The following is a 27,510-nucleotide window of genomic DNA, read 5'->3' as shown; positions in this document are numbered from 1 at the left end:
AAAAACTTATCCCCTCTCCAAAGGATAGGGGATAAGTGTTAGACCGTGGGGTGTCTGACCACTGGAACCTGACGCTTTCGCCATGAGAAGGGCGTGCTGACCCCGCACGAAGAGGCGGCCAAATGGCCCCCTGGATATACCTTTATAGAAGAGCCAAAGATAGCCGAATGGCACCCCCTTCTCACAGGGAGAGCCGAGGCCCCATACTCGAGATCGTGGGGGGTCCCAGCAGTCAGACCCAACGCCATCTAAAACTTATCCCCTCCTTGAGATAGGGGATACGTTTTTCAGTGCGATATATCTCCTTTAAAGGTGAAGTTTAGAGAAGACGTCCTGTTTGCTAATTTAGGGTTGTAAACAAAGATAACCTGCTCTTACGAGAGTGGTTATCTGCGACCGCAATAGGGAGGAAGCAGGTTATGTTCCATACATATAGCTGGAAGGAGCTGGAAGGCTAGGTTCACATCACGCTTTTGTCTCTTTAAAAAAAGGTTTTAAAAAAAAAAACTGGATACGTTAGCGATGTTAAAAACAGATGCTGCTGTATGCTATATGGCATAATACGTTATCCATTTGCTTACATTAGAAAAAAAGAACTGACCATAACAAATCAATTTTGTTTTAACATTTTTTTTCTTCAATTTTTTGCATACAGCTAAATTAAACGGACTGTAAGAGATACAAAAACGTGGTGTGAGCCTAGCCTTATTCTATTTACACTGACTACAGACATAAGATGAAAGATGACCCAGTGAAACTTCTATCGCAATATGGAAGTGAAAGAAATGCGTGATCTCGAAAGTTCGAACAAGACATCAGTCCTTGGTGGAAGGTGAATTGTTGCTGTCTAACATCTATAGGAGCTTAGAATTATATGTTATTATATGAATTATATATTATTATGTTCAGAGTTATCCCATTCTTATGGATTTTCCATACAATGACCAATTCCTGATAGCTCCACTGTGCATACACTACTTGATGATCTCCAGGATGGACACATGATAACCAGGTCTCTTCTCTCTCCCTACGCCTTCAGAAATATACTAACATTCACTTTCCAGAACAAAACAAAAATTATATATATTTATATTGTGCGGCATATGTTTAACCTGTTCAGGACGCCGGGCGTATGCATACGCCCTGCATCCCGAGTCCTTATGCATACGCCCGTGGGAATTCCGGTCCCCGCCGCTAGCCGGTTAGGGACCGGAATGCCTGCTGAAATCATTCAGCAGGCACCCCGGCACATCGCCCCACCCCCCCCCCCCCCCCCCCCATGTTGGCGATCGCAGAAAATCGCATGTCAATTCAGACATGCGATTTTCTGCTATTCCGGGCTGATCGGGTCTCTGGTGACCCGGAAAATAGGGATGATCGGAGCCATCAGAGATAGCCCCGATCATCCTGAGGGCTAGGAGTGAGGTCGCAGTGCTGCGATCTCCTCCTATCCCCTGCCATTGGTAAGAACTGATTCTTACCAATGGCAGAGCAGGACAGTGGGTTGCCATCGCAACCCCCCGTTCTGCCCACTCCTGGATGTCGAGGGGAACATGGACAGAAGATGGAGGTTGGGTACCTGCAAAGAAGATGCCTGGGGACCCCTCGATCTTCGCTGGAGACTTCTGGATCTTGGCTCAGGTAGGGAAGTGACGGTGGGGGGGGGGGGGGGGGTGGGAATTGAAAGTGAAGTGATCTTTACTGTGGCAACCACTAGGAATGCCAAACTGCAACTCCCAGCATTCCCAGACAGCCAAAAGGAATACAGAATGTGACCCCAGAACTTGCAGAAGAAAAAAAATCTACTGCTAGTGAACGTACCCTTACAGCAGTGGTCCCCCAACTGTGGCTCTCCAGCTGGGGAGCCACAGGCTTGGGATCACTGCCTTAGGCCACTTTCCCACATCCTAGTGATGCATGCTGTCAAAACAACACTCCCATTCATTTATCAATGTCCGCTCTATGTTATCAACGCCGTGCTGGCATCTATGGACACATGAGGGCATCATTTTGGCCACGTGTTCATCGGCATGTGGGAAGATGGCCGTAGAGCAATCCAAAAACATCCAGAATGGTAGGAAAAAATTCACGGCCATGTTCTTATCCCTTTAACACAGATGTATACCATAATAAACTCCTTAGCTGCAAGGTCCCTTTTGAAGAAATTGACGCACATGGTGCAAAAAAGCAATAATTCTTTTGAAAACATGCGCTGCGCCACACACACATACAGAAAAAAAAAAAAAAAGACAAATTCAGTTTTGAATATTCCACCCTTTAAAGGGGTTATCCAGGAAAAAACTTTTTTTATATATATCTACTGGCTCCAGAAAGTTAAACAGATTTGTAAATTACTTCTAATAAAAAAAAATCTTAATCCTTTCAGTACTTATGAGCTTCTGAAGTTAAGGTTGTTCTTTTCTGTCTAAATCGTCTCTGATGACACCTGTCTTGGGAAACGCCCAGTTTAGAAGAGGTTTGCTCTGGGGATTTGCTTCTAAACTGGGCGTTTCCCGATACAGGTGTCATCAGAGAGGACTTAGACAGAAAAGAACAACCTTAACTTCAGAAGCTCATAAGTACTGAAAGGATTAAGATTTTTTAATAGAAGTCATTTACAAATCTGTTTAACTTTCTGGAGCCAGTAGATTATATATATATATATATATATATATATATATATATATATATATATATATATATATATATATAAAGTTTTTTTTCCTGGAATACCCCTTTAAGTTTTAATTCTTCACCATTGTTAAGACGTATGTTTGCTGTCAGTGAATGAGAACAGTCTGGTTCACATTCAAAAGCTGCAAACCTAAATAGTCCTGTTCTCTACGAAGTGGATACAAGACTGTATGCAGTCTGGGCAAAGCTCTGTTAATGTACAGCTTATTGTTAATGTACACTGTCACTGATGTATTAAGCTTAAAGCACAACTGTCACCAACTCTGAACCCCCCCAGACTACTACCATGATATTATTGTTCATCAAAAATGCAGTGAAGCCATATACCTTTGGCTGCAGTTTTCCCACACTTTATCAGTAGTAGTTTTATCAAGTAGTTTTCTTGATGGGTCAGGAACAGTCGGACAGGTGTGACCAGGGGTTCACAATGCCCCGTTGCTGCCACATCTATCCCCTCTACGTCGGCACTGGGACCGCTGTGTGACTGACACACAGGTCCTCAGCGCATGCGCCCCTGATCTTCTATGGGAGATGGTAGAGGGGATTGACATGGCGGCGGCGGAGCATTGCGAACCCCCGGCCACGCCTATCCGACTGTTCCTGACCCCTCCAAAAAATTATTTTACACCTGTTAAAGTGTGGAAAACCGCAGTCAAAAGGTATGGCTGCTCTGCATTTGTGATGAACAGTAAGTTCCCCGGGAATTTAAAAAATATATCCTTCCACCAGACCATTGCTGGATGTACGCTTTATGACAGTAGACCTAAAAAATGGTACCAGATTACCCAAAAATGCTGAATAACTGGTCACAACAGCTTCTTCAGCTCCACCCAATTGCAGATTGTGGTGTAAAGAACAAACCCAGAGGGCAGGCAAAGTACGAGGACTAGTAAAACAGGATGTAAGAGCCACATCTAAGGTAGAAGACTGTGCATGGATTGTGACAACACCTTGTTCTGGATCCCTCATTGAATTACATTTGTTTGGCCGACCAATGAAGTGAAAACAGCTCAGAGCCTATATGGTGGCACATATGTCTATCATGTGACACGTGATCTAACACTATAGATCCCTAGATCCCAAGGCTTATGGCCCCTCTGTGCAAAGAATGCAACACATCTCCCATCAAGTGAGTGAGCTCGGGAGCAGATCCTTGCACCACTTATGGCCGGGAACACCTTCATTACAAGGAAAAACACTGAAGGAGCTGTATGACTTCCATGCTGCCCGAACCACAAATCACTGGGCGTTTCCTGAAAGCTACACTAGCATCCTAGATTTGTAGTACTGTCCTTGTTTGGGTATAGGGAGAAGTCTACTGACAGGGCAGATAGAAGTGACCAGAGACCACCTAATGACCCATAGTTCGAGCAGCATGAAAGTGATGACAAGTCTCCCTTAAAGGGATGTCCTGGGAGTAAAAAAAAAAAAGCTATTACTCTTTTTATTCTCCAGTTCTTCACTTCTAGGTGAGTGTCCGTAGCTTTCTCCATGTTTGTAGTGGACACACTGGGCCAGATTTATCAAACTGTGTGAGAGAACAAGTGGAGTGATTTTCCCACAGCGACCAATCACAGCCCAGCTTTCACTTTACCTCAGCTCGTTAGCTGAGCTGTGATTGGCTGCTGTGGGAAAATCTCTCCACTTTTTCTCTCACACAGTTTGATAAATCTGGGCCACTGTGTACTAAGTTGCAAAAATTCATAGAAAGAATCAGCGTGGCACCCGCTAATTTAAAGTGTTTCTTCTTTATTCTTGTGAAAACAAGTAAACACAAGGCAGCGAGGAGGTGAAGACAGACACAGCAGGGGCCTCCCTGCAACTTGTCTGCACAAGACTAAAGAAGAAACACTACAGACTGGTGAGTGCCCCATTGATTCTTTCTATGAAGTTTTGATACAATATATCGTCATTGCAGTTGAGCAACACCAAATGTATGTAGGTTTAAGAAGTGAATATACAAAGGAAAATTCTTGCTATTAGAACTATTTATATCAGCATGTGCATAAAAGCATAGGACCTATTGTGTACTATTTCAATATAAAAATATACCTATTTTATTGGTATACATTAAAATGACAAAAAAAAAAAAAAGCATAAAATACATAGTAAGGGAAAAGGAAATTCCACTGGGGAGTGACACTCATTTATTCTCACCCAGTGGAATTTCCTTTAATATGTATTTTATGAATTTTTGTCATTTTAATGTATACCAATAAAATATGTATATTTTTATATTGAAATAAGTTACTCCATGCCTCTCTTTTTTATAATCAAGAAATGGTATGCCATACTGCCTAGAGGTGTAGAGTACATATGTTGTGAACGTATACAGTGCCAGGTGCATTTTCTATCTTGTGGAAGTATACTATGTTGCACCCGATGCATGTAGCAGGATCATGGCAGATGGATCCCCCACTATCATAGAATGGTCTATCAGTACTACTTGTAAGAACTAACACGAGAACTGACACTGACGTGCAAACAAGCATAAAATCCAGCATGGTCATCTCCGGTGGCCAAACTTTTCTATACGCCAGTGTTTCCCAAACAGGGTGCCTCCAGCTTTAGCAAAACTACAACTCCCAGCATATCACACGGCTGAAAATGGGCATAATGTCCACCCGGAAAATATGGGTAGACTTAGAGCTGGGCGGTATGACCAAAAATGTGTATCACAGTATTTTTGTAAATCTTGGTGGTTCCACTGTATTTAACAGTATTCCCACCCCCATGTGACCCGTGGGCGCTGCTTCTCCCCCCCCCAGGCCGGCTCCTTACATGACAGTGCGCTCAGCCCATCACCGGCCGAGGCGGGACATCGCTGCCGGTGATACCCTGACAGCTCTGTGACGTTCCCATCCCCAGGAAGCAGCAAGAGCAGCGGAGGAACCGTGAGGCCGGTTCCGGAGCAAATGGGGAACGTAGGAAGGTGAGTTTAAGTTTTTTTTGTTTATTTTTGAAGCCGGGCTCAGTATACTACAGTACAGCACAGCAGCTGATAATTATTTGGGGGGGGGGGGGGGGAGAAGCAGCGCTCGCGGGTCACATATAATTAGTTCCCCAATGTGGGGACAGCGTAGTGCTGGGCCGATAAATCGGGGTGGGGAGAGAAGCAGAACAGCGCCCGCGGGTCACATATGATTAGTTGCCCGATGTGGGGACAGTGCAGTGCTGGGCTGATAATTCATTCGAGGAGGGGGGGGGGACCCAACTGGTGTTGTGGTATGGGAAAAATTCATATCGTGCAGGAAAATTTTTTGGTAATCGGTATGAACCGGTACACCGCCCAGCACTAGGTAGACATTCCTAGTGCTGGGAGGTATACCGGTTCATACCAAATACCGGTGTGTTTTTTCTTTACGATATGAATTCTTCACATACCGCAATACCGTTTCCATATCAACCAACTCAAACGCGTGATGGCGTAGAGAAACGTCCAGCCGCACAGCGTCTCGGGGAAGTGTTGTCCGAGCCGCACTGAACTGACTGTGAGAAGCTGGGAGGGGGCTACAACTCCCGGCGACACGTGACTTCTGGGATGGCACGGAACCGTGGAGATATGGAGGACAGTTACCGGGCGGCCTGGCAGAGACCCCGGGTACCATGGTGAGGACCCCTGTCCCCCGGGAAACTCGAGCAGAACTGTGGAGACATGGAGGAGAGTTACTGGGCAGCCTGACAGAGACCCAGGGTACCATGGTGAGGACACCCGACCACCTGACACTATACTGAGGAACCCCCCCCCCCCCCCACGAAATACTGTTAAATACCGTGAAAACGCAATAGAAAAATACTGTGATATACATTTTTGGTCATACCACCCAGCACTAGACATTCCTCACATTTAAAGGGTACCTCTCATCAAAAAAACTTTTGATATATTATAGATCAATGTATGCAGAATAACTTTACAATTGCATGTTATTAAAAAATATGCTTCTTTCTATTTAATTTTCCACTTTGAAGAAATGACCACTAGGGGTCTCCCTACCAGTCCTGGCAGCAAGCATTTCAGACTCATGCTGGAGTCCTAAACACTACGAGCTGCCAGTCTGCTTTGTTCACAAAGGGGAACACTCAGAGCTGTCAGCCTGCTTTGTTCACAGCCTGTTTGGCTGTGAACAAAGCAGGCTGGCAGCTCTGAGTGTTTAGGACTCCAGCATGAGTCAGAAATGCTTGCTGACAGGACTGATCGGGAAAAATACAATAGAAAGAAGCCTATTTTTCATTAACATGCTATTGGAAAGTTATTCAACATTCATTAATCTAAAATATATCAAAAGTTTATTTGATGAAAGGTACCCTTTAAAGGTGCTGGTGGGCACTGGGAACGCTTGGAAATGCACTGTTTTATAGACGGTAATGCATTTCCAAGCGGAATCCGCAGAAAGAACAGACATGCCTATTCTTTATCGGAATCTGGAGTTCTGCGGAAGTAGTATCTATCGTGGAAATTCCGCTATGTGCACAGTGCAGCAGAATCCCATTGAAAGTGGAATTCTGCTTGAAAATTCCGCCGGGTCAACATAGCCGAATAGTAATGGCATATTGTTAGCACAATGTTTCCAAACCAGGGTACCTCCAGCTGTTGCAAAACTACATCTCCGAGCATGCTCAGACAGATGATTTCAGAGGAGCTGCTATAAGCTGAATTTCCGCAGTATTAACGGGAAGAGAAAACAGTTGATATGGAAGATCTCTGCACAATGGCTAAGAACATTATATCAATAAGTCTTTTCTTGTTGTTAAAGGAAATCTGTCATCAGAATCACCCGCACTAAACCTGTTACACATGCTTGTAGTGTGGGTGATCCTGATTAAAACGCTTCTTACCTCATTCAAAACTGTGCAGCGGTTCGCCAGATATATTCTTCCTTTATACTTATTGGCCCAGATGTACTAATCTGTTTGAGACAAAACTGGAGTCATTTGCCAATACCAACCAATCACAGCTCAGCTTTTATTCTACCAGAGCTCGTAAAGATATGAAAGCTGAACTGTGATTGATTCTTATGGGTAGACATAGAAAGGTAATGTGTAGCTCAACTTCTATCCGTGGCTGCTGCAGAAACTTCAGTCTGTTCCACGTAAAAAAAAATAATAATAATAGGAGACCGCACCATTAAAGGGTAGTTCCCACCATCCTATTTTTTTTTCTGTCCCTGCCTATTACCAATCTATCCCTAACCCCCTCCCTGCTTTTCATTTTTCTTTTTACTATATTAAAAATAACTTTATGTCATGATGCCGTGGCTGACATGTACCTGGGAGAGGCGGAGATGCAGCGTTCGTACACCCCCGCCTCTCCCTTATAGCTGAATGGAGGGAGCAGGTCCGTCAACCTCTTAGTGAGGTCGACGATACAAGCATTAGCCGCGGCAGTTCTGGGTCCCCATCCGGTTAGATCACAGGGGGGTCCCAACAGTTGGACCCCCCGCGATTAGTCATTTATTCTTTATCCTGCGGAAATTTTCAAGCGGATTTTCCATTCACAAATTGCGAAGTGAGAATTTGTGAACGGAAACTCATTCGCTATAAAGTACATTTTAGTAAGGGGAATTTCTGCTTGCAATTTCAAAGCGGAATTGCAGGCGGAAATTCCGTAGTGTGAACCTAGCCTTAAAGATAATTTACCTTTGAATTCCTACCCGCTTTCAAAACCTCTGCTTGGTGTCATTATGATTAGAGGGTTTTTGTTGCCTAAGCATGTCACAGTACATCATAAGAATATCCCAATGATCCCCAAACTGTGGCTCTCCAGCTCTTGCTGGAGGCTATCAGGGCATGCTGGGAGTTGTAGTTTTGCAACTGCTGGAGAGCCACAGGATGTGAAACACTGAGATATACGTTTTTTTTTTCTGATCAGTGAGGGTCAAACGCTGTCAGGACATGCTGAGAGTTGTAGTTTTGCGACCATTGGAGAGCAACATGATGTAAAACACAGGGATATACCATTTTTCTGATCAGTGGGGCCAAAGGGCTCTCAGGGCATGTTGGGAATTGTATTTTTGCACCTACTGGAGAGCCTCAGGATGTAAAACACTGGGACATACTATTATTCTGATCAGTGAGAAGCGAAGACTGTCGGCACATATTAGGAATTGTCATTTTGCACCAAGGTGCCCTTCCCTATCTGTTGCAAAATTACTACTCCTAGTATGCCCAGACAGCTAGGTTTAGCTTTGCAACTGCTGGAGGCACCCTGGTTGGGAAACACTAAGCTGTAGAACACTGGAACATTTTATATAAATTATATATAAAAAAAAATTCTGACCAGCGGAGGCCCAACAACAGGGTGGGTTACAGCACCTGCTCAAAACACTGTGGCCCCTCCTGTCAAGTCCTCAGGGGGTCCCATAGCTGATCCCCAAAGTAATAGCCCATCCTACCTTGATTAGGTGGCCTCTAAAGCTCCACTTTACATAGACTGCACCGTCTCCATGTAAGACCACCCTCGGTTTCGCCATATAGCGGTCACTGCTGCACTACATGCTCCAGCGTGGTCTTCTATGGATCTCTCTAGATTAACTATAGTCAGACGGGTATGAAATATTCATTCATAATGACAGAGCTGACACTTTGTGGTACGTACACACACATATCACTATTTCCCAACCAGGGTGCCTCTAGCTGTTGCAAAACTACAACTCCCAGCATGCCCGGACAGCCGGAGGCTGTCCGGGCATGCTGGGAGTTGTAGTTTGCAACAGCTGGAGGCACCCTGGTTGGGAAACAACGTCCTAACAATATGCCATTACTATTAGGCTATGTTGACACGGCGGAATTTTCAAGCAGAATTCCACTTTCAATGCTGGGAGTTGTAGTTTTGCAACAGCTGGAGGCACCCTGGTTGGGAAACACTGATTATATATATATATATATTTACACACACAGCAGAACTCTATGCACTGCCATGGTATACTACAGTGATGCAGCAGAGCCAGCTCCGGTCCTCCAGGGAGGTAAACAAAGTGTCATGTCTGAAAGTCGCGTCATGTGACCCAAGCCCTATCCAGGGATGCTGTGACAGTCGGTACTGTATGTCACCCAGTGCATGCATCCATTGAGGACCCAGTGCAGCCTCCTCCTCCTCCATTTACCTTCTCATCCATCTCCTGCTCCCCGGTCCCCCTGTGCCTCAGCTCCGTCATCCTCAGCGCTGTATTCCGTTATGACTGTACGGTACACAGCGATGTCCTCGGCCCGTGTTGACGTACAGATCTGCTGCTGCTGCTGCTGCCTCCTCCGCCTGCTGCGCGCGCAGACATCCTCACCCGCACCCCATTGGACAGAAGCCGGGGAACCTAACCACGCCCCTATTGGCTGACGAAGAAGCGCGTGCACGCGCAGAATGCGCGGCCGCTACAATAGCCACGCCCCTTGCCCGGGAGGCCACGCCTGCTTGTGTGATGACGTCATGTTCTCGGTATAGATTAAAGAAGCCGCTAGACCCTCAGATATCCAGTATACACTAATTTAGGCTAGGACCGTGTTTCCCAACCAGGGTGCCTCCAGCTGTTGCAAAAATACAACTTCCAGCATGCCCAGACAGCTGGCATGCTGGGAATTGTAGTTTTGCATCAGTGGAGGCACCCTGGTTGGGAAACACTTGACTACGTTGACAGATATATTGGGGGAGATTCTCAAAAAGTGCTGTTATCATTTCTGTTCCAGCGATATTATTCACGCCTTTTTATTTTTTTTCTCCTCACATTTTGAGGTCTTTTGTGCTGCTTTGAAAATATGTGAAAATTCATTTTTGAACCACTTTTGTTTTTTTTTCGTGCCCAATTATTATTATTTTTTTTTTTTGCAGCCATATTTGATTTTTTTTTGCGCCAACATTGGCGAGTTTGGCATCAAAATTCGATTTTTGAACCAAATTTTACATACCGGAAAATTCTGGCGGAAACATCTCATCTCACAAAATATTCCATGGTTACTAGTGCCCAGACAAGTGATAACTGTATAAATAAAACATTTCTTAGCTTAAATGTGAGTGCAGGAGCAGTGACCAAGAAAAAAAAAAATAAAAATAAAAAATATATATATAATTTTTTTTTTAAATAAAATGTTTCAATAATAATTATTTATTTTTGTTATTTTATTTTTTTATTTTTTTTTATAATAAAATAAGAAGAAAAAAGCAAAACTACAACCATTTCTGTGATTTCTATACTATCGAAAAGCTGGTGTGAAATTTTTGTAAACTGGACTCTCACCCCTTTGAAAATATCATATTAAGCAGACTATATACGAGGACACGCCCACTTTTACAAAACTGATGTGAACAGTGTAAACCGCGGCACAAAGCTCTTTGAAAATGTGGCCGATACTTTTCGCGGCAACATTTTGGAGCGAAATTAATTTTTTTGGGTGCAAAATTTTTTGAGAACCTCCCCCATTATTTTTTCTTGAATAATGGACAATAGAGTGTCCGTTAACATGCCCATTCAGGTCTATAGTGCTTTGTACGTTTGCATACTTTTTTATTCTGCATTATTTTGCTGATCAAAGAAAACCAAAACGGTTGACCATGTTTTTTTTTTCCAGCAAAATGACGGACACGTTATTATCACATCTCATTTTCGTATGAACGTGACGTGTCTAATCTTTCTACAGACTCCGGAATCAGGAATTTCACAGCAGAAACATCTGCTGCAGAAATTCCACCATGTGCACAGCGCAGCAGAATCCCATTAGGACGCTGCTGCTGTGGAATTCCGCACGGAAATTCCATCATGTGAACATACCCACAAATGCGCAGTCGCCTTTGTTTTGAAAGGAGCGCATATGTGGCAAATTAAGTCACTAGGTTACTCCGTTCGGTCATAGAAGGCGATGGGGTCAGTTTTTATTGTCCAGTGAAATAACAGATACATTATCAGTTATTGTAACATAACATTTGTAAAAGAATATATATGTTTCGATGCAAAAATAGTTTAAAATGTATGCAAATCAACACAACGTAGCCATTAAAAATCACTGTTGAAAAAAACTGAAGCTATACATATTAAATATGTTTTTCTGGGGGGGGGGGGACATCTGGAGGTCCACAGTTTGGAGACCATTGCTATGCATCAATCTGATCAGCTCTCAGTACTATAACACGATGCCTGCAGAAAATGCTGCATTTTCCATGTGACAGGTTCTCTTTAGGGCAGGGTCACACAGGGCACATCCACAGCCTATTTCAGCGGCTGTGGCCAGGTATCTCTGTGTTTCCGCTCGTAGTGGCAGATTTCCCGCTGTTGAAATCTGCTGCTAGGAGCAGACACACAGAGCTACCCGCCCGCAGCCAGGTGTTCTCTCTGCAGTCCCTCTGTGACTGCTGTCGGCGCATCTGATGAAGGAAATAGGCTGTGGATGCGCCCTGTGTGACCCTGCCCTTAAAGGAAAACTGTCACCAAGTTCACCCACACTAAATCCAATACACTGGGTTATAGTGTGGGTGAACAGGTATCCAATGAGGGGTCACTTGCTTTTCTCCCTCCAATTGCCGCTGAGTTATGCCCCCGTAAAGTTCAGTTGTTTGTCCCCTACAAGGTGGGGCGCCCGTCGGCTGTCTGACGCGTCCTAAACTCACCCCCTTACTTAGAAAAATTATGCCTTCAACTCCACTCCTACGGCGTACGAAGAGAGAGCTCTGGCCATTGTTACTGCGCATGCGCCCGTCCCTCGCTACACTCGGAAGTCGGGAGTTGCGAGGCTTCAGTGAGAGGTTGAAAGCTTTAGGCGCATGTGCCCCGCAGACAGCTCGCTGCGCTCAGGGGGCATGAGACTCCATGGGGGAGATTTATCAAAACCTGTCCAGAGGAAAAGTTGCTGAGTTGCCCATAGCAACCAATCAGATCGCTTCTTTCATTTTTCACAGGCCTTTTCAAAAATGAAAGAAGTGATCTGATTGGTTGCTATGGGCAACTGGGCAACTTTTATTTTGCACAGGTTTTGATAAATCTCCCCCCATGTTACTAGGACATTGAGTTGAAGACAATGATTAAGCTATGAAAGGGGGCGAGCTTAGGACGTAACAGAGGATGACAGCCGGCAGGGGCCCCGCCATGAAGCACGATGCTGGGGACAAACAACGGAACTTTACCAGGACATAACTCAGCGGCAATGGGAGGGAAAAAAGTAAGTGACCCCTTATTGGATTCCTGTTCACCCACACTATAACCCAGTGTATTGGATTTAGTGTGGGTGAACTTGGTGACAGTTTTCCTATAAAGATGTTCTCAGATTTTATTAAAAAAATAGCAACTTGCCACAACTAGAAAATAATAAACTATACTGCACTCACCTCACCAATCCAGCACTGGTGGTTCACCTCAGTCCATCCCTATACTTCCCCTGATGACACGCTGTCTCACCACTCCTGTGGTCCCCTGAACACCCTGCAGGTGGTCCTGATTGCAGGTACAGAATATTATCAGCAGAGCAGGGAGAGCGGCGTCATCAGGGTAAGCGAACAGTTTATTTTTTTTTATCTCTGCTCATGCCATGCTATTTTAACTGATTCTGTAAATGGAGCGCTGATGCAGATGTGAAACCAGAATAAGCCTAAGTAAAAATGATTAAAAATACAGGTAACATTGTGATCAGAATTACAGATATTACCAAAGTAAACACACATCCCGGCTCTGAATATTCAGCTAAAATGCTAGTTATGTTGTGAATCCCACCTCCTACTATATAATATACTCAACTCCTCCTGACTACAGTCTCCTCCCATGTGTCTCAGTACTGGGTGATGCTGCCACCTGCAGGTAGCACTGCAGGTAGCACTCTAGGAAACGATCATTTCATTTATCCAAGTCTTAACCCCTTAAGGACTTAGCCCATTTTGGCCTTAAGGACCAGAGCGTTTTTTGCACATCTGACCACTGTCACTTTAAACATTAATAACTCTGGAATGCTTTTAGTTATCATTCTGATTCCAAGATTGTTTTTTCGTGACATATTCTACTTAAACATAGTAGTGAATTTTTGTGGTAACCTGCATCCTTTCTTGGTGAAAAATCCCAAAATTTGATGAAAAATTTGAAAATTTTGCATTTTTCTAACTTTGAAGCTTTCTGCTTGTAATGAAAATGGATATTACAAAAAATTTTTTTTTTTTAATTCACATATACAATATGTCTACTTTATGTTTGCATCATAAAAGTGACGAGTTTTTACTTTTGGAAGACACCAGAGGGCTTCAAAGTTCAGCAGCAATTTTCCAATTTTTCACAAAATTTTCAAACTCAATATTTTTCAGGGACCAGTTCAGTTTTTAAGTGGATTTGAAGGGTCTTCATATTAGAAATACCCCACAAATGACCCCATTATAAAAAACTACACCCCCCAAAATATTCTAAATGACATTCAGTCAGTGTTTTAACCCTTTAGGTGTTTCACAGGAATAGCAGCAGAGTGAAGGAGAAAATTCTAAATCTTCATTTTTTACACTCACATGTTCTTGTAGACCCAATTTTTGAATTTTTGCAAGGGGTAAAAGGAGAAAATGTTGACTTGTATTTGTAGCCCAATTTCTCTCAAGTAAACACATACCTCATATGTCTATGTAAAGTGTTCGGCGGGCGCAGTAGAGGGCTCAGAAGGGAAGGAGCGACAAGGGGATTTTGGAGAGAACATTTTTCTGAAATGGTTTTTGGGGAGCATATCACCTTTAGGCTAGGTTTCCACGTTTTTTTTCTGGCAGTTTTTGGAATACTGCCACTGCAGTTTTTGAGCTAAAGTCAGAAATGTATTCAAAAGAAATAGGACATATAAAGGAAAGATTTACACTTCTCCTCCCTTATGGATCCATTTCTGAATTTGGCTCAAAAACTGCCAGAAAAAAAAACAAGTGGAAACCTAGCCTTAGGAAGCCCTTAGGGTGTCAAAACAGCAAAAAAAAAAAAACATGGCATACCATTTTGGAAACTAGACCCCTCGGGGAATGTAACATGGGATAAAGTGAGCCTTTTAATACCCCACAGGTGTTTCATGACTTTTGCAAATGTAAAAAAAAAAAAAAAATTGACCTAAAATTCTTGTTTTCCCCCAAATTTTATATTTTTAAAAAGGGTAATAGCAGAAAATACCCCCCAAAATTTGAAGCCCAATTTCTCCCGATTCAGAAAACACCCCATATGGGGGTGAAAATTGCTCTGCTGGCGCACTACAGGTCTCAGAAGGGAAGTAGTCACATTTGGCTTTTTGGAAGCAAATTTTGCTCTGGGGGCATGCCGCATTTAGGAAGTCCCTATGGTGCCAGGACAGCAAAAAGAAACCCACCCAAAAAATCCACTATTTTGGAAACTAGACCCCTCGGGGAACGTAACAAGGGGTTAAGTGAACCTTTATACCCCACAGGTGTTTCACGACTTTTGCATATGTAAAAAAAAATTTTTTTTTACCTAAAATGCTTGTTTTCCCAAAAATTTTACATTTTTAACCCCTTAAGGACCAGGCCATTTTACACCTTAGGACCAGAGCGTTTTTTGCACATCTGACCACTGTCACTTTAAACATTAATAACTCTGGAATGCTTTTAGTTATCAATCTGATTCCGAGTTTGTTTTTTCGTGACATATTCTACTTTAACATAGTGGTAAAATTTTGTGGTAACTTGCATCCTTTCTTGGTGAAAAATCCCAAAATTTGATGAAAAATTTGAAAATTTAGCATTTTTCTAACTTTGAAGCTCTCTGCTTGTAAGGAAAATGGATATTCAAAATATTTTTTTATTTTATTCACATTTCCAATATGTCTACTTTATGTTTGCATCATAAAATTGACGTGTTTTTACTTTTGGAAGACACCAGAGGGCTTCAAAGTTCAGCAGCAATTTTCCAATTTTTCACAAAATTTTGAACCTCGCTTTTTTTCAGAGACCAGTTCAGGTTTGAAGTGGATTTGAAGGGTCTTCCCATTAGAAATACCCCACAAATGACCCCATTATAAAAACTACACCCCCCAAAGTATTCAAAATGACAATCAGTAAGTGTTTTAACCCTTTAGGTGTTTCACAGGAATAGCAGCAAAGTGAAGGAGAAAATTCACAATCTTTATTTTTTACACTCGCATGTTCTTGTAAACCCAATGTTTGAATTTTTACAAGGGGTAAAAGGAGAAAATGTATACTTATATTTGTAGCCCAATTTCTCTCGAGTAAGCACATACCTCATATGTCTATGTAAAGTGTTCGACGGGCGCAGTAGAGGGCTCAGAAGCGAAGGAGCGACAAGGGGATTTTGGAGAGTACGTTTTTCAGAAATGGTTTTTGGGGGGCATGTTGCATTTAGGAAGCCCCTATGGTGCCAGAACAGCAAAAATAACCCACATGGCATACCATTTTGGAAACTAGACCCCTTGGGGAACGTAACAAGGAATAAAGTGAGCCTTAATACCCCACAGGTGTTTCACGACTTTTGCATATGTAAAAAAAATATTTTTTTTTCACTAAAATGTGTGTTTCCCCCCAAATTACAAATTTTTTCAAGGGTTAATAGCAGAAAATACCCCCAAAAATTTGTAACCCCATCTCTTCTGAGTATGGAGGTACCCCATAAGTTGGCATGAAGTGCATTACGGGCGAACTACAATGCTTCGAAGAGAAGGAGTGATATTTGACTTTTTGAGAGCAAATTTTGCTCGGGGGGCATGTCGCATTTAGGAAGCCCCTATGGTGCCAGAACAGCAAAAAAAAAACACATGGCATACCATTTTGGAAACTAGACCCCTTGAGGAACGTAACAAGGAATAAAGCGAGCCTTAATACCCCACACGGGTTTCACGACTTTTGCATATGTAAAAAAAAAAATTTTTTTTTTCACTAAAATGTGTGTTTCCCCCCAAATTTCACATTTTTGCAAGGGTTAATAGCAGAAAATACCTCCCAAAATTTGTAACCCCATCTCTTCTGAGTATGGAGGTACCCCATAAGTGGACCTGAAGTGCACTACGTGCGAACTACAATGCTCAGAAGAGGAGGAGCACCATTGAGCTTTTGGAAAGAGAATTCGTTTGGAATGGTAGTCAGGGGCCATGTGCATTTACAAAGCCCCCCCGTGGTGCCAGAACAGTGGACTCCCCCCACATGTGACCCCATTTTGGAAACTACACCCCACACAGAATTTAATAAGTGGTGCAGTGAGCATTTACACCCCACTGGCGTTTGACAGATCTTTGGGACAGTGGGCTGTACAAATGGAAAATTACATTTTTCATTTTCACGGATCACTGTTCCAAAAATCTGTCAGACACCTGTGGGGCATAAATGCTCACTGCGCCCCTTATTACATTACATGAGGGGTGTAGTTTCCAAAATGGGGTGACACATATGGGGGGGGGTCCATTGTTCTGGTACCATGGGGGCTTTGTAAACACAAGTGGCCTTCAATTCCGGACAAATTTTCTCTTCAAAATCCCAATGGCGCTCCTTCTCTTCTGAGCATTGTAGTGCACCCATAGAGCACTTTACATTCACATATGGGGTATGCTCTTACTCAGAAGAAATTGGGTTACAAATTTTGGGGGGCTTTTTTTTATTTTCCCTTGTGAAAATGAAAAATTTAGGGTGACACCAGCATTTTAGTGAAATTTTATTTTTTTCACTTTCCCATCCAACTTTAATGAAAATTTGTCAAACACCTGTGGGGTGTTATGGCTCACTATACCCCTCCTTACGTTCCGTGAGGGGTGTCGTTTCCAAAATGGGGTCACATGTCTGTATTTATTGTTTTGTGTTTATGTCAGAACCACTGTAAAATCAGCCACCCCTGTGCAAATCACCAATTTAGGCCTCAAATGTACATGGTGCGCTGTCACTCCTGAGCCTTGTTGTGCGTCCGCAGAGCATTTTACGCCCACATATGGGGTATCTCCGTACTCAGGAGAAATTGCGTTACAAATTTTGGGTGCCTTTTTTTCCTTTTACCTCCCGTGAAAATAAAAAGTAAAGGACAACACCAGCATGTTAGTGTAAAAAAAAATTTTTTTTTACACTAACAGGCTGGTGTAGACCCCAACTTTTCTTTATCATAAGGGGTAAAAGGAAAAAAAGCCCCCAAAATTAGTAACGCAATTTCTCCCGAGTACGGAGATACCCCATATGTGGCACTAAACTGTTTCCTTGAAATACGACAGGGCTCCGAAGTGAGAGAGCGCCATGCGCATTTGAGGACTAAATTAGGGATTGCACAGGGGTGGACATAGGGGTATTCTACGCCAGTGATTCCCAAACAGGGTGCCTCCAGCTGTTGCTAATCTCCCAGCATGCCTGGACAGTCAGTGGCTGTCCGTAAATGCTGGGAGTTGTTGTTTTGCAACAGCTGGAGGCTCTGTTTTGGAAACACTGCCGTAGAATACGTTTTTTATTTTTTATTAGGGGGACAGTGTAAGGGGGTGTATATGTTGTGTTTTACTCTTTATTATGTGTAAGTGTAGTGTAGTGTTTTTAGGGTACATTCACACTGGCGGGTTTACAGTGAATTTACCGCTAGGAGTTTGCGCTGCGGTGAAAAATTTGCCACAGCCCAAACTTGAAGCAGAAAACTTACTGTAAACCCGCCAGTGTGAATGTACCCTGTACGTTCACATGTGGGGCAAACCTCCAGCTGTTTCAAAACTACAACTCCTAGCATGTACTGACAGACCGTGCATGCTGGGAGTTGTACTTTTGCAACAGCTGGAGGCACACTGGTTGGAAAACCTTCAGTTAGGTTCTGTTACCTAACTCAGTATTTTCCAACCAGTGTGCCTCCAGCTGTTGCAAAACTTCAACTCCCAGCATGTACTGATCGCCGAAAGGCATGCTGGGAGATGTAGTTATGCAACAGCTGGAGGGATCGCAACTACAACTCCCAGCATGCAGAGACAGCTGTTTGCTGTTTAGGCTTGCTGGGAGTTGCAGTTTTGCAACATCTGTAGAGCTATAGTTTAGAGACCACTACATAGTGGTCTCCAAACTGTGGACCTCCAGATGTTGCAAAACTACAACTCCCAGCATGCCCAGACAGCAAACTGCTGTCTGGGCATGCTGGGAGTTGTAGTTTTGCAAGATCTGGAGGTGCACAGTATAGAGATCACTTTGCAGTGGTCTCAAACTGTAGACCTCCAGCTGTTGCAAAACTGCAACTCCCAGCAAGCCTAAACAGCTCTCTGGGCATGCTGGGAGTTGTAGTTTTGCAACATCTGGAGGGTTACAGTTTAGAGACCACTATAGTGGTCTCAGACTGTAGCCCTCCAGATGTTGCTAAGTAACTCACCGGCTTCCGTTGGATCCAGGGAGCTGCGTCGCCGTCCTCTTCTTCCGCCGATCGTCGCCCGCTGCCGCAGCTGATCGTCGCCGCTGCCGTCGCCGATGGGTAAGTGGATCTTCGGCGCCGGTCCCTGTCGGTTTCCCCCGTCCTGCCCCACCTATTGTGGGAGGGCAGGACGGGGAAACCGAAAGTAAACCCCTCCGCCCCTGATCTGCTATTGGTGGTCGCGTCTAGACCACCAATAGCAGAGATAGGAGGGGTGGCAACCCTGCCACCTCACTCCTATCGCTACAGGGGGATCGTGGGTGTCACCATAGACCCGCATGACCCGGAATCGGCGCAAATCGCAAGTGTAAATTCACTTGCCATTTGCGCCGATCGCCGACATGGGGGGGTCTAATGACCCCTCTGGGCATTTGCGCGGGGTGCCTGCTGATAGATATCAGCAGTCACCCCGGCGCGATCCCCGCCCGGCGCGCGGCGGGGACCGAAATTCCCACGGGCGTCCTTGGTCCTTAAGTACCAGGGAGCAAAGGCGTACCTGTACGCCCTTGGTCCTTAAGGGGTTAAAAAGGGTAAAAGCAGAAAATACCCCCCAAAATTTGTAACACAATTTCTCCCGAGTACGGCGATACCCCATATGTGACCCTAAACTGTTGCCTTGAAATACGACAGGCCTCCAAAGTGAGAGCGTCATGCGCATTTGAGGCCTAAATTAGGGACTTGCATAGGGGTGGACATAGGGGTATTCTACGCCAGTGATTCCCAAACAGGGTCCCTCCAGCTGTTGTAAAACTCCCAGCATGCCTGGACAGTCAGTGGCTGTCTGGTAATACTGGGAGTAGTTGTTTTGCAACAGCTGGAGGCTCCGTTCTGGAAACAGTGGCGTACCAGACGTTTTTCATTTTTATTGGGGAGGGGAGGGGGGCTGTGTAGGGGTATGTATATATGTAGTGTTTTTTACTTTTTATTTTATTGTGTGTTAGTGTAGTGTAGTGTTTTTAGGGTACAGTCGCACGGGCAGAGGAAATTCTTTTCTTTTTGCAACACAGAGCTCTCTACTGACAACATGACCACAGTGCTCTCTGCTGACACCTCTGTCCATTTTAGGAACTGTCCAGAGTAGGAGAAAATACCCATAGCAAACATATGCTGCTCTGGACAGTTCCTAAAATGGAGATGTCGGTAGAGAGCACTGTGCTCGTGATGTCAGCAGAGAGCTCTGTGTTCCAAAAAGAAAATAATTTCCTCTGTAGTATTCAGCAGCTAATAAGTACTGGAAGGATTAAGATTTTATAATAGAGGTAATTACTAATCTGTTTAACTTTCTGGCATGCAGTAATTTTTCCGCCACAATGTCCCATCACTGTATAACGCCCGTAATGAATTACGGGCATATACGGGTGCAAACGGGCAGTTACAAAACCCCATAGGCTGCAATGCAATTTAGTCACGGCCTTCAGGGGTTTTGTAGCGGCCGGGTTTTGCAGCTTTAGTGACGGAACATGTGACGGAAGTTTGTGAACAGAGAAATTCATAGTGTGAAAGGAGCCTAAGGGGTTAATGTGTCATCAGCTTACAGGAACTTTTAGGGCTCAGTGGGTGGTGGAGGTCAGTGCCAATGAATGAGGGACAGTCATAACTATGAATCCATGATACATTGGTAGTGACCAGACTATTAACACAAACATATTTTTCTGTATTAAAAAAAAATATATATATGTAGCAAATAGAGAAGCCTTTACTTTAAAGAAAACTTGTCATCAGTTTGATGCTGCCCGAAGTCGGGCAGCATAAAAACAATGCAGGCATCGCAATCCTGGCACACTATGAATTACTCTGAATTATGAATTACGAGACACGGGTAACTAGTCCTCATGGCGGCTGCTCTCTGCCTGGCCAACTTGATGCATCTCTCCGCTATAAAACTGCTGACAGGTTCCCTTTAACATGGAAAGTGGCTTTGACATATTATGACGTACATTACAAGGGGCATTAGATCTTTCTGGAGAGGTTCACATGTTTATCCAATATCAATACATAATATAATAACAAGTCAGGTATGTTGTTGAGAAGCAAGATTGTATGGTTATTAATGAGATCTGAATGTAACATTGTAAATATTATTATACAGAATTATGGAATTCTGATTGATTTCTGATACATACAGTATAATATTGTTACATTAGGTTGAAAAAAGACAAGAGTCCATCAAGTTAACCCTAAAACCTTACTGCGTTCCTGTGTCTCCGCCGCTTCCATAGAGAAGAATGGAAGGGGGAGTGTTTGTACCAGTTGACCTGCGAAACGTCACACACAGCAGCTCAGCCAGGGCCGAGTCGGGCCCTGTACAGCAGATCGATTTATTCACTATCCTGCAGATAGGAGATACATTTCTTAGCAGCGGACATCTTCTTTAACCCCTTGGGGACCAAAAAAATGTTGACCTTAAAGAACAGGCTAATTTTCGTTTTTGCGCTTTCGTTTTTTTCTCCACCCCTTCTAAAAATCATAACGCTTTCAATTTTGCACCTACAGACCCATATAAGGGCTTGTTTTGTGCATCACCAATTGTACTTTGTAATGACATCACTTATTTTATAACATAATCTGCGGTTAAACAATAATGTAACACTTATTTGTGGGGTGAAATAAAAAAAAAATGCCATTTTGTAACTTTTGGGGGCTTCCGTTTCTATGCAGTGCACTTTTCGGAAAAAATGACACCTTATATTTATTCTGTAGGTCCATACAATTAGAAGGATACCCAATTCATGTAGGTTGTATTTTATTTTACTACTTTAAAAAAATTATAACTACATGCACCAAAATTTTAATGTTTAAAGGTGTACTCCACTGGAAAACATGTTTGTTTTTTTTTTAAATCAATGGATGACAGAAAGTTATACAGATTTGTAAATTACTTCAATTAAAAAAATCTTAATCCTTCTAGTACTTATCAGCTGCTATATGCTCCACAGGAAGTTCTTTTCTTTTTGAATTTCCTTTCTGTCTGACCACAGTGCTCTCTGCTGACACCTCTGTCCATGTCAGGAATAATACAGGGCAAGATAAGTTTGCTATGGGGATTTGCTCCTGCTCTGGACATTTCCTGACATGGAGAGAGGTGTCAGCAAAGAGGACTGTGGTCAGACAGAAAGGAAATTCAAAAAGAAAATAACTTCCTGTGGAGCATACAGAAGCTTATAAGTACTGGAAGGATTAAGATTTTTTAATTGAAGTAATATGCAAATCTTTATAACTTTCTGTCATCAGTTGATTAAAAAAAAACATGTTTTCCAGTGGAGTACCCCTTTAACCCCTTAAGGACTAAGGGTTTTTCCGTTTTTGCACTTTCGTTTTTTCCTCCTTACCTTTTAAAAATCATAACCCTTTCAATTTTCCACCTAAAAATCCATTTTATGGCTTATTTTTTGCGTCGCCAATTCTACTTTGCAGTGACATTAGTCATTTTACCCAAAAATGCACGGCGAAACGGAAAAAATAATCATTGTGCGACAAAATCGAAAAAAAAACGCCATTTTGTAAATTTTGGGGGATTCCGTTTCTACGCAGTGCATATTTCGGTAACTATTCCACCTTATCATTATTCTGTAGGTCCATACGGTTAAAATGATACCCTACTTATATAGGTTTGATTTTGTCGCACTTCAGGAAAAAATCATAACTACAGAAAAAACTGCAGGAAAATTTATACGTTTCAAAATGTCATCTTCTGACCCCTATAACTTTTTTTATTTTTCCACGTACGGGCCAGTATGAGGACTCATTTTTTGCGCCTCTGAAGTTTTTATCGGTATGATTTTTGTTTTGATCGGACTTTTTAATCACTTTTTATTCATTATTTAATGGTATAAAAAGTGACCAAAATACGCTTTTTTGGATTTTTGAATTTTTTTGCGCGTATGCCATTGACCGTGCGGTTTAATTAATGATATATTTTTATAGTTCGGACATTTACGCACGCGGCGATACCACATATGTTTATTTTTTATTTTTTTTTTCACTGTTTTATTTTTTTTATGGGAAAAGGGGGGTGATTCAAACTTTTATTCGGGAAGGGGTTAAATGACCTTTATTAACACTTTTTTTTTACATTTTTTTTGCAGTGTTATAGGTCCCATAGGGACCTATAACACTGCACACACTGATCTCTCATCCTGATCACAGGCGTGTATTAACACGCCTGTGATCAGCATTATCGGCGCTTGACTGCTCCTGCCTGGATCTCAGGCACGGAGCAGTCATTCGCCGATCGGACACCGGGGAGGCAGGTAAGGGCCCTCCCGGTGTCCGATCAGCTGTTCGGGACGCCGCGATTTCACCGCGGCGGTCCCGAACAGCCCGACTGAGCAGCCGGGTCACTTTCAGTTTCACTTTAGAAGCGGCGGTCAACTTTGACCGCCACTTCTAAAGGGTTAATACCGCACATCGCCGCGATCGGCGATGTGTGGTATTAGCCGCGTGTCCCGGCCGTTGATTAGCGCCGGGACCGACGCGATATGATGCGGGATTGCGGCGCAATGCCGCTTCATATCGCGGGAGTCAGCACAGGACGTAAATATACTTCCTGCATCGCTAAGGGGTTAACCCCTTAAGGACCAGGCCATTTTACACCTTAAGGACCGGAGCGTTTTTGCAATTCTGACCACTGTCACTTTAAACATTAATAACTCTGGAATGCTTTTAGTTATCATTCTGATTCTGAGATTATTTTTTCGTGACATATTCTACTTTAACTTAGTGGTAAAATTTTATGGTAACTTGCATCCTTTCTTGGTGAAAAATCCCAAAATTTGATGAAAAAAATGAAAATTTTGCATTTTTCTAACTTTGAAGCTCTCTGCTTGTAAGGAAAATGGATATTCAAAATAAAAAATTTTTGTTTGCATAATAAAATTTATGAGTTTTTACTTTTGGAAGACACCATAGGGCTTAAAAGTTCAGCAGCAATTTTGAAATTTTTCACAAAATTTTCAAACTCACTATTTTTCAGGGACCAGTTCAGTTTTGAAGTGGATTTGAAGGGTCTTCATATTAGAAATACCCCATAAAAGACCCCATTATAAAAACTACACCCCCAAAGTATTCAAAATGACATTCAGTAAGTGTATTAACCCTTTAGGTGTTTCACAGGAATAGCAGCAAAGTGAAGGAGAAAATTCAAAATCTTCATTCTTTACACTCGCATGTTCTTGTAGACCCAATTTTTGAATTTTTGCAAGGGGTAAAAAGGAGAATATTTTTACTTGTATTTGAAACCCAATTTCTCTCGTGTAAGTACATACCTCATATGTCTGTGTTAATTGTTCGGCGGGCGTAGTAGAGGGATTAGAAGGGAAGGAGCGACAAATGGTTTTTGGGGGGCATGTCACCTTTAGGAAGCCCCTATGGTGCCAGGACAGCAAAAAAAAACACATGGCATACCATTTTGGAAACTAGACCCCTCGGGGAACGTAACAAGGGGTAATGTGAACCTTAATACCCCACAGGTGTTTCACAACTTTTGCATATGTAAAAAAAATATATATATTTTTTTACCTAAAATGCTTGGTTTCCCAAAATTTTTACAATTTTAAAAAGGGTAATAGCAGAAAATACCCCCCAAAATTTGAAGCCCAATTTCTCCCAATTCAGAAAACACCCCATATGGGGATGAAAAGTGCTCTGCTGGCGCACTACAGGTCTCAGAAGGAGGGAGTCACATTTGGCTTTTTGAAAGCAAATTTTGCTCTGGGGGCATGCCGCATTTAGGAAGCCCCTATGGTGCCAGAACAGCAAAAAAAAAAAAACACATGGCATACCATTTTGGAAACTAGACCCCTCGGGGAACGTAACAAGGGGTAAAGTGAACCTTAATACCCTACAGGTGTTTCACGACTTTTGCATATGTTAAAAAATATATTTTTCTTTTACCTAAAATGCTTGGTTTCCCAAAATTTTTACAATTTTAAAAAGGGTAATAGCAGAAAATACCCCCCAAAATTTGAAGCCCAATTTCTCCTGATTCAGAAAACACCCCATATGGGGGTGAAAAGTGCTCTGCTGGCGCACACTACAGGTCTCAGAAGAGAAGGAGTCACATTTATCTTTTTAAATGCAAATTTTGCTCTGGGGGCATGCCGCATTTAGGAAGCCCCTATGGTGCCAGGACAGCAAAAAAAAAACCACATGGCATACCATTTTGGAAACTAGACCCCTCGGGGAACGTAACAAGGGGTAATTTGAACCTTAATACCCTACAGGTGTTTCACGACTTTTGCATATGTAAAAAAATATATATATTTTTTACCTAAAATGCTTGTTTTCCCAAAAATTTTACATTTTTAAAAAGGGTAATAGCAGAAAATACCCCCTAAAATTTGTAACCCAATTTCTCCCGAGTACGGCGATACCCCATATGTGGCCCTAAACTGTTGCCTTGAAATACGACAGGGCTCCAAAGTGAGAGCGCCATGCGCATTTGAAGCCTAAATTAGGGACTTGCATAGGAGTGGACGTAGGGGTATTCTACGCCAGTGATTCCCAAACAGGGTGCCTCCAGCTATTGTAAAACTCCCAGCATGCCTAGACAGTCAACGGCTATCTGGCAATACTGGGAGTAGTTGTTTTGCAACAGCTGGAGGCTCCGTTTTGGAAACAGTGGCGTACCAGACGTTTTTCATTTTTATTGGGGAGGGGAGGGGGGTTGTATAGGGGTATGTGTATATGTAGTGTTTTTTACTTTTTATTTTATTTTGTGTTAGTGTAGTGTAGTGTTTTTAGGGTACAGTCGCACGGGCGGGGGTTCACAGTAGTTTCTCGCTGGCAGTTTGAGCTGCGGTAGAAAATTTGACGCAGCTCAAACTTGCAGCCGGATACTTACTGTAATCCTCCGCCCATGTGAGTGTACCCTGTACGTTCACATTGGGGGGGGGGGGGAGGCAATCCAGCTGTTGCAAAACTACAACTCCCAGCATGTACGGTCTATCAGTGCATGATGGGAGTTGTAGTTTTGCAACCGCTGGAGGCTCCATTTTTGAAACAGTGGCGTACCAGACGTTTTTCATTTTTATTGGGGAGGGGGGCTGTGTAGGGGTATGTGTATACGTAGTGTTTTTTACTTTTTATTTTATTGTGTGTTAGTGTAGTGTTTTTAGGGTACAGTCGCAAGGGCGGGGGTTCACAGTAGTTTCTCGCTGGCAGTTTGAGCTGCGGCAGAAAATTTGCCGCACCTCAAACTTGCAGCCGGATACTTACTGTAATCCTCCGCCCATGTGAGTGTACCCTGTACATTCACATTGGGGGGGGGGAACATCCAGCTGTTGCAAAACTACAACTCCCAGCATGTACGGTCTATCAGTGCATGCTGGGAGTTGTAGTTTTGCAACAGCTGGAGGCACACTGGTTGTGAAACACCGAGTTTGGTAACAAACTCAGTGTTTTGCAACCAGTGTGCCTTCAGCTGTTGCAAAAGCTACAACCCCCAGCATGTACGGACAGCGGAAGGGCATGCTGGGTCTTGTAGTTATGTAACAGCTGGAGGCATACTACTTTGGCTGGGGATGCTGGGGATTGTAGTTATGCAACAGCTGGAGACACACTGGTTTGCTACTTAACTCAGTGTGCCTTCAGCTATTGCAAAACTACAACTCTCAGCAGTCACCGACAGCCAACGGGCATGCTGGGAGTTGTAGTTATGCAACCAGCAGATGCACCACTACAACTCCCAGCATGCACTTTAGCTGATTGTGCAAGCTGGGAGTTGTAGTTATACAACAGCTGAAGGTACACTTTTCCATAGAAAGAATGTGCCTCCAGCTGTTGCAAAACTACAAGTCCTAGCATGCCCATAAGGGAATGCTGGGAGTTGTGGTGGTCTGCCTCCTGCTGTTGCATAACTACAGCTCCCAGCATGCCCTTTTTGCATGCTGGGAGCTGTTGCTAAGCAACAGCAGGAAGCTGTCACTCACCTCCAACGATCCAGCTGCATCAGGTCAGTCCCTCGTCGTCGCCACCGCTGCTCCTGGGGCCCCGATCCCAACATTAACGCCGGGGATCGGGGTCCCCAGCACCCGGGGTGCACGTCCCGCACCCGCTCACGTCCTCCAGAAGAGGGGCGGAGCGGGTTGCGGGAGTGACACCCGCAGCAGGCGCCCTGATTGGTCGGCCGGTAATCCGGCTGACGAATCAGGGCAATCGTGAGGTGGCACCAGTGCCACCTCACCCCTGCTGGCTATGGCTGTTCGGGGCCGTCTCTGACGGCCCCGATCAGCCAATAATTCCGGGTCACCGGGTCACTGGAGACCCGATTGACCCGGAATCCGCCGCAGATCGCTGGACTGAATTGTCGACATGGGGGGTCATCATGACCCCCTGGGCGATATGCCCCGATGCCTGCTGAACGATTTCAGCAGGCATCGGGCACCGGCTCCGCTCCAGATGGTTGCGGGGGGCCGGTAAAACACATGACGTTCTCATACGTCATGTGTCCTTAAGGACTCGGAAATGGAGACGTATGAGAACGTCATGTGTCCTTAAGGGGTTAAAGGAAATCTGTCAC

At 43.5% G+C, this 27,510-nt stretch overlaps 1 protein-coding gene across 2 annotated transcripts in view; it reads right to left on the bottom strand.

The window, feature by feature from the left end:
* CDS2 (CDP-diacylglycerol synthase 2) overlaps positions 1-10,030 on the bottom strand; it is a 71,865-nt gene extending 61,835 nt beyond the window's left edge. Inside the window, exon 1 of one of the 2 annotated variants that reach the window (XM_056571400.1) lies at positions 9,798-10,030. In XM_056571400.1, coding sequence (XP_056427375.1) covers positions 9,798-9,848 — 51 coding nt within the window. In that variant the 5' untranslated portion in view covers positions 9,849-10,030. The remainder of the gene's footprint in view (positions 1-9,797) is intronic. The other variant, XM_056571401.1, reaches the window with a different exon arrangement.
* Positions 10,031-27,510: the final 17,480 nt, after the last annotated feature.

The sequence above is a fragment of the Hyla sarda genome, chromosome 4 (assembly GCF_029499605.1).
Source record: "Hyla sarda isolate aHylSar1 chromosome 4, aHylSar1.hap1, whole genome shotgun sequence".
Classification (NCBI taxonomy): domain Eukaryota; kingdom Metazoa; phylum Chordata; class Amphibia; order Anura; family Hylidae; genus Hyla; species Hyla sarda.
This window is presented reverse-complemented; position numbering and strand designations above follow the sequence as displayed.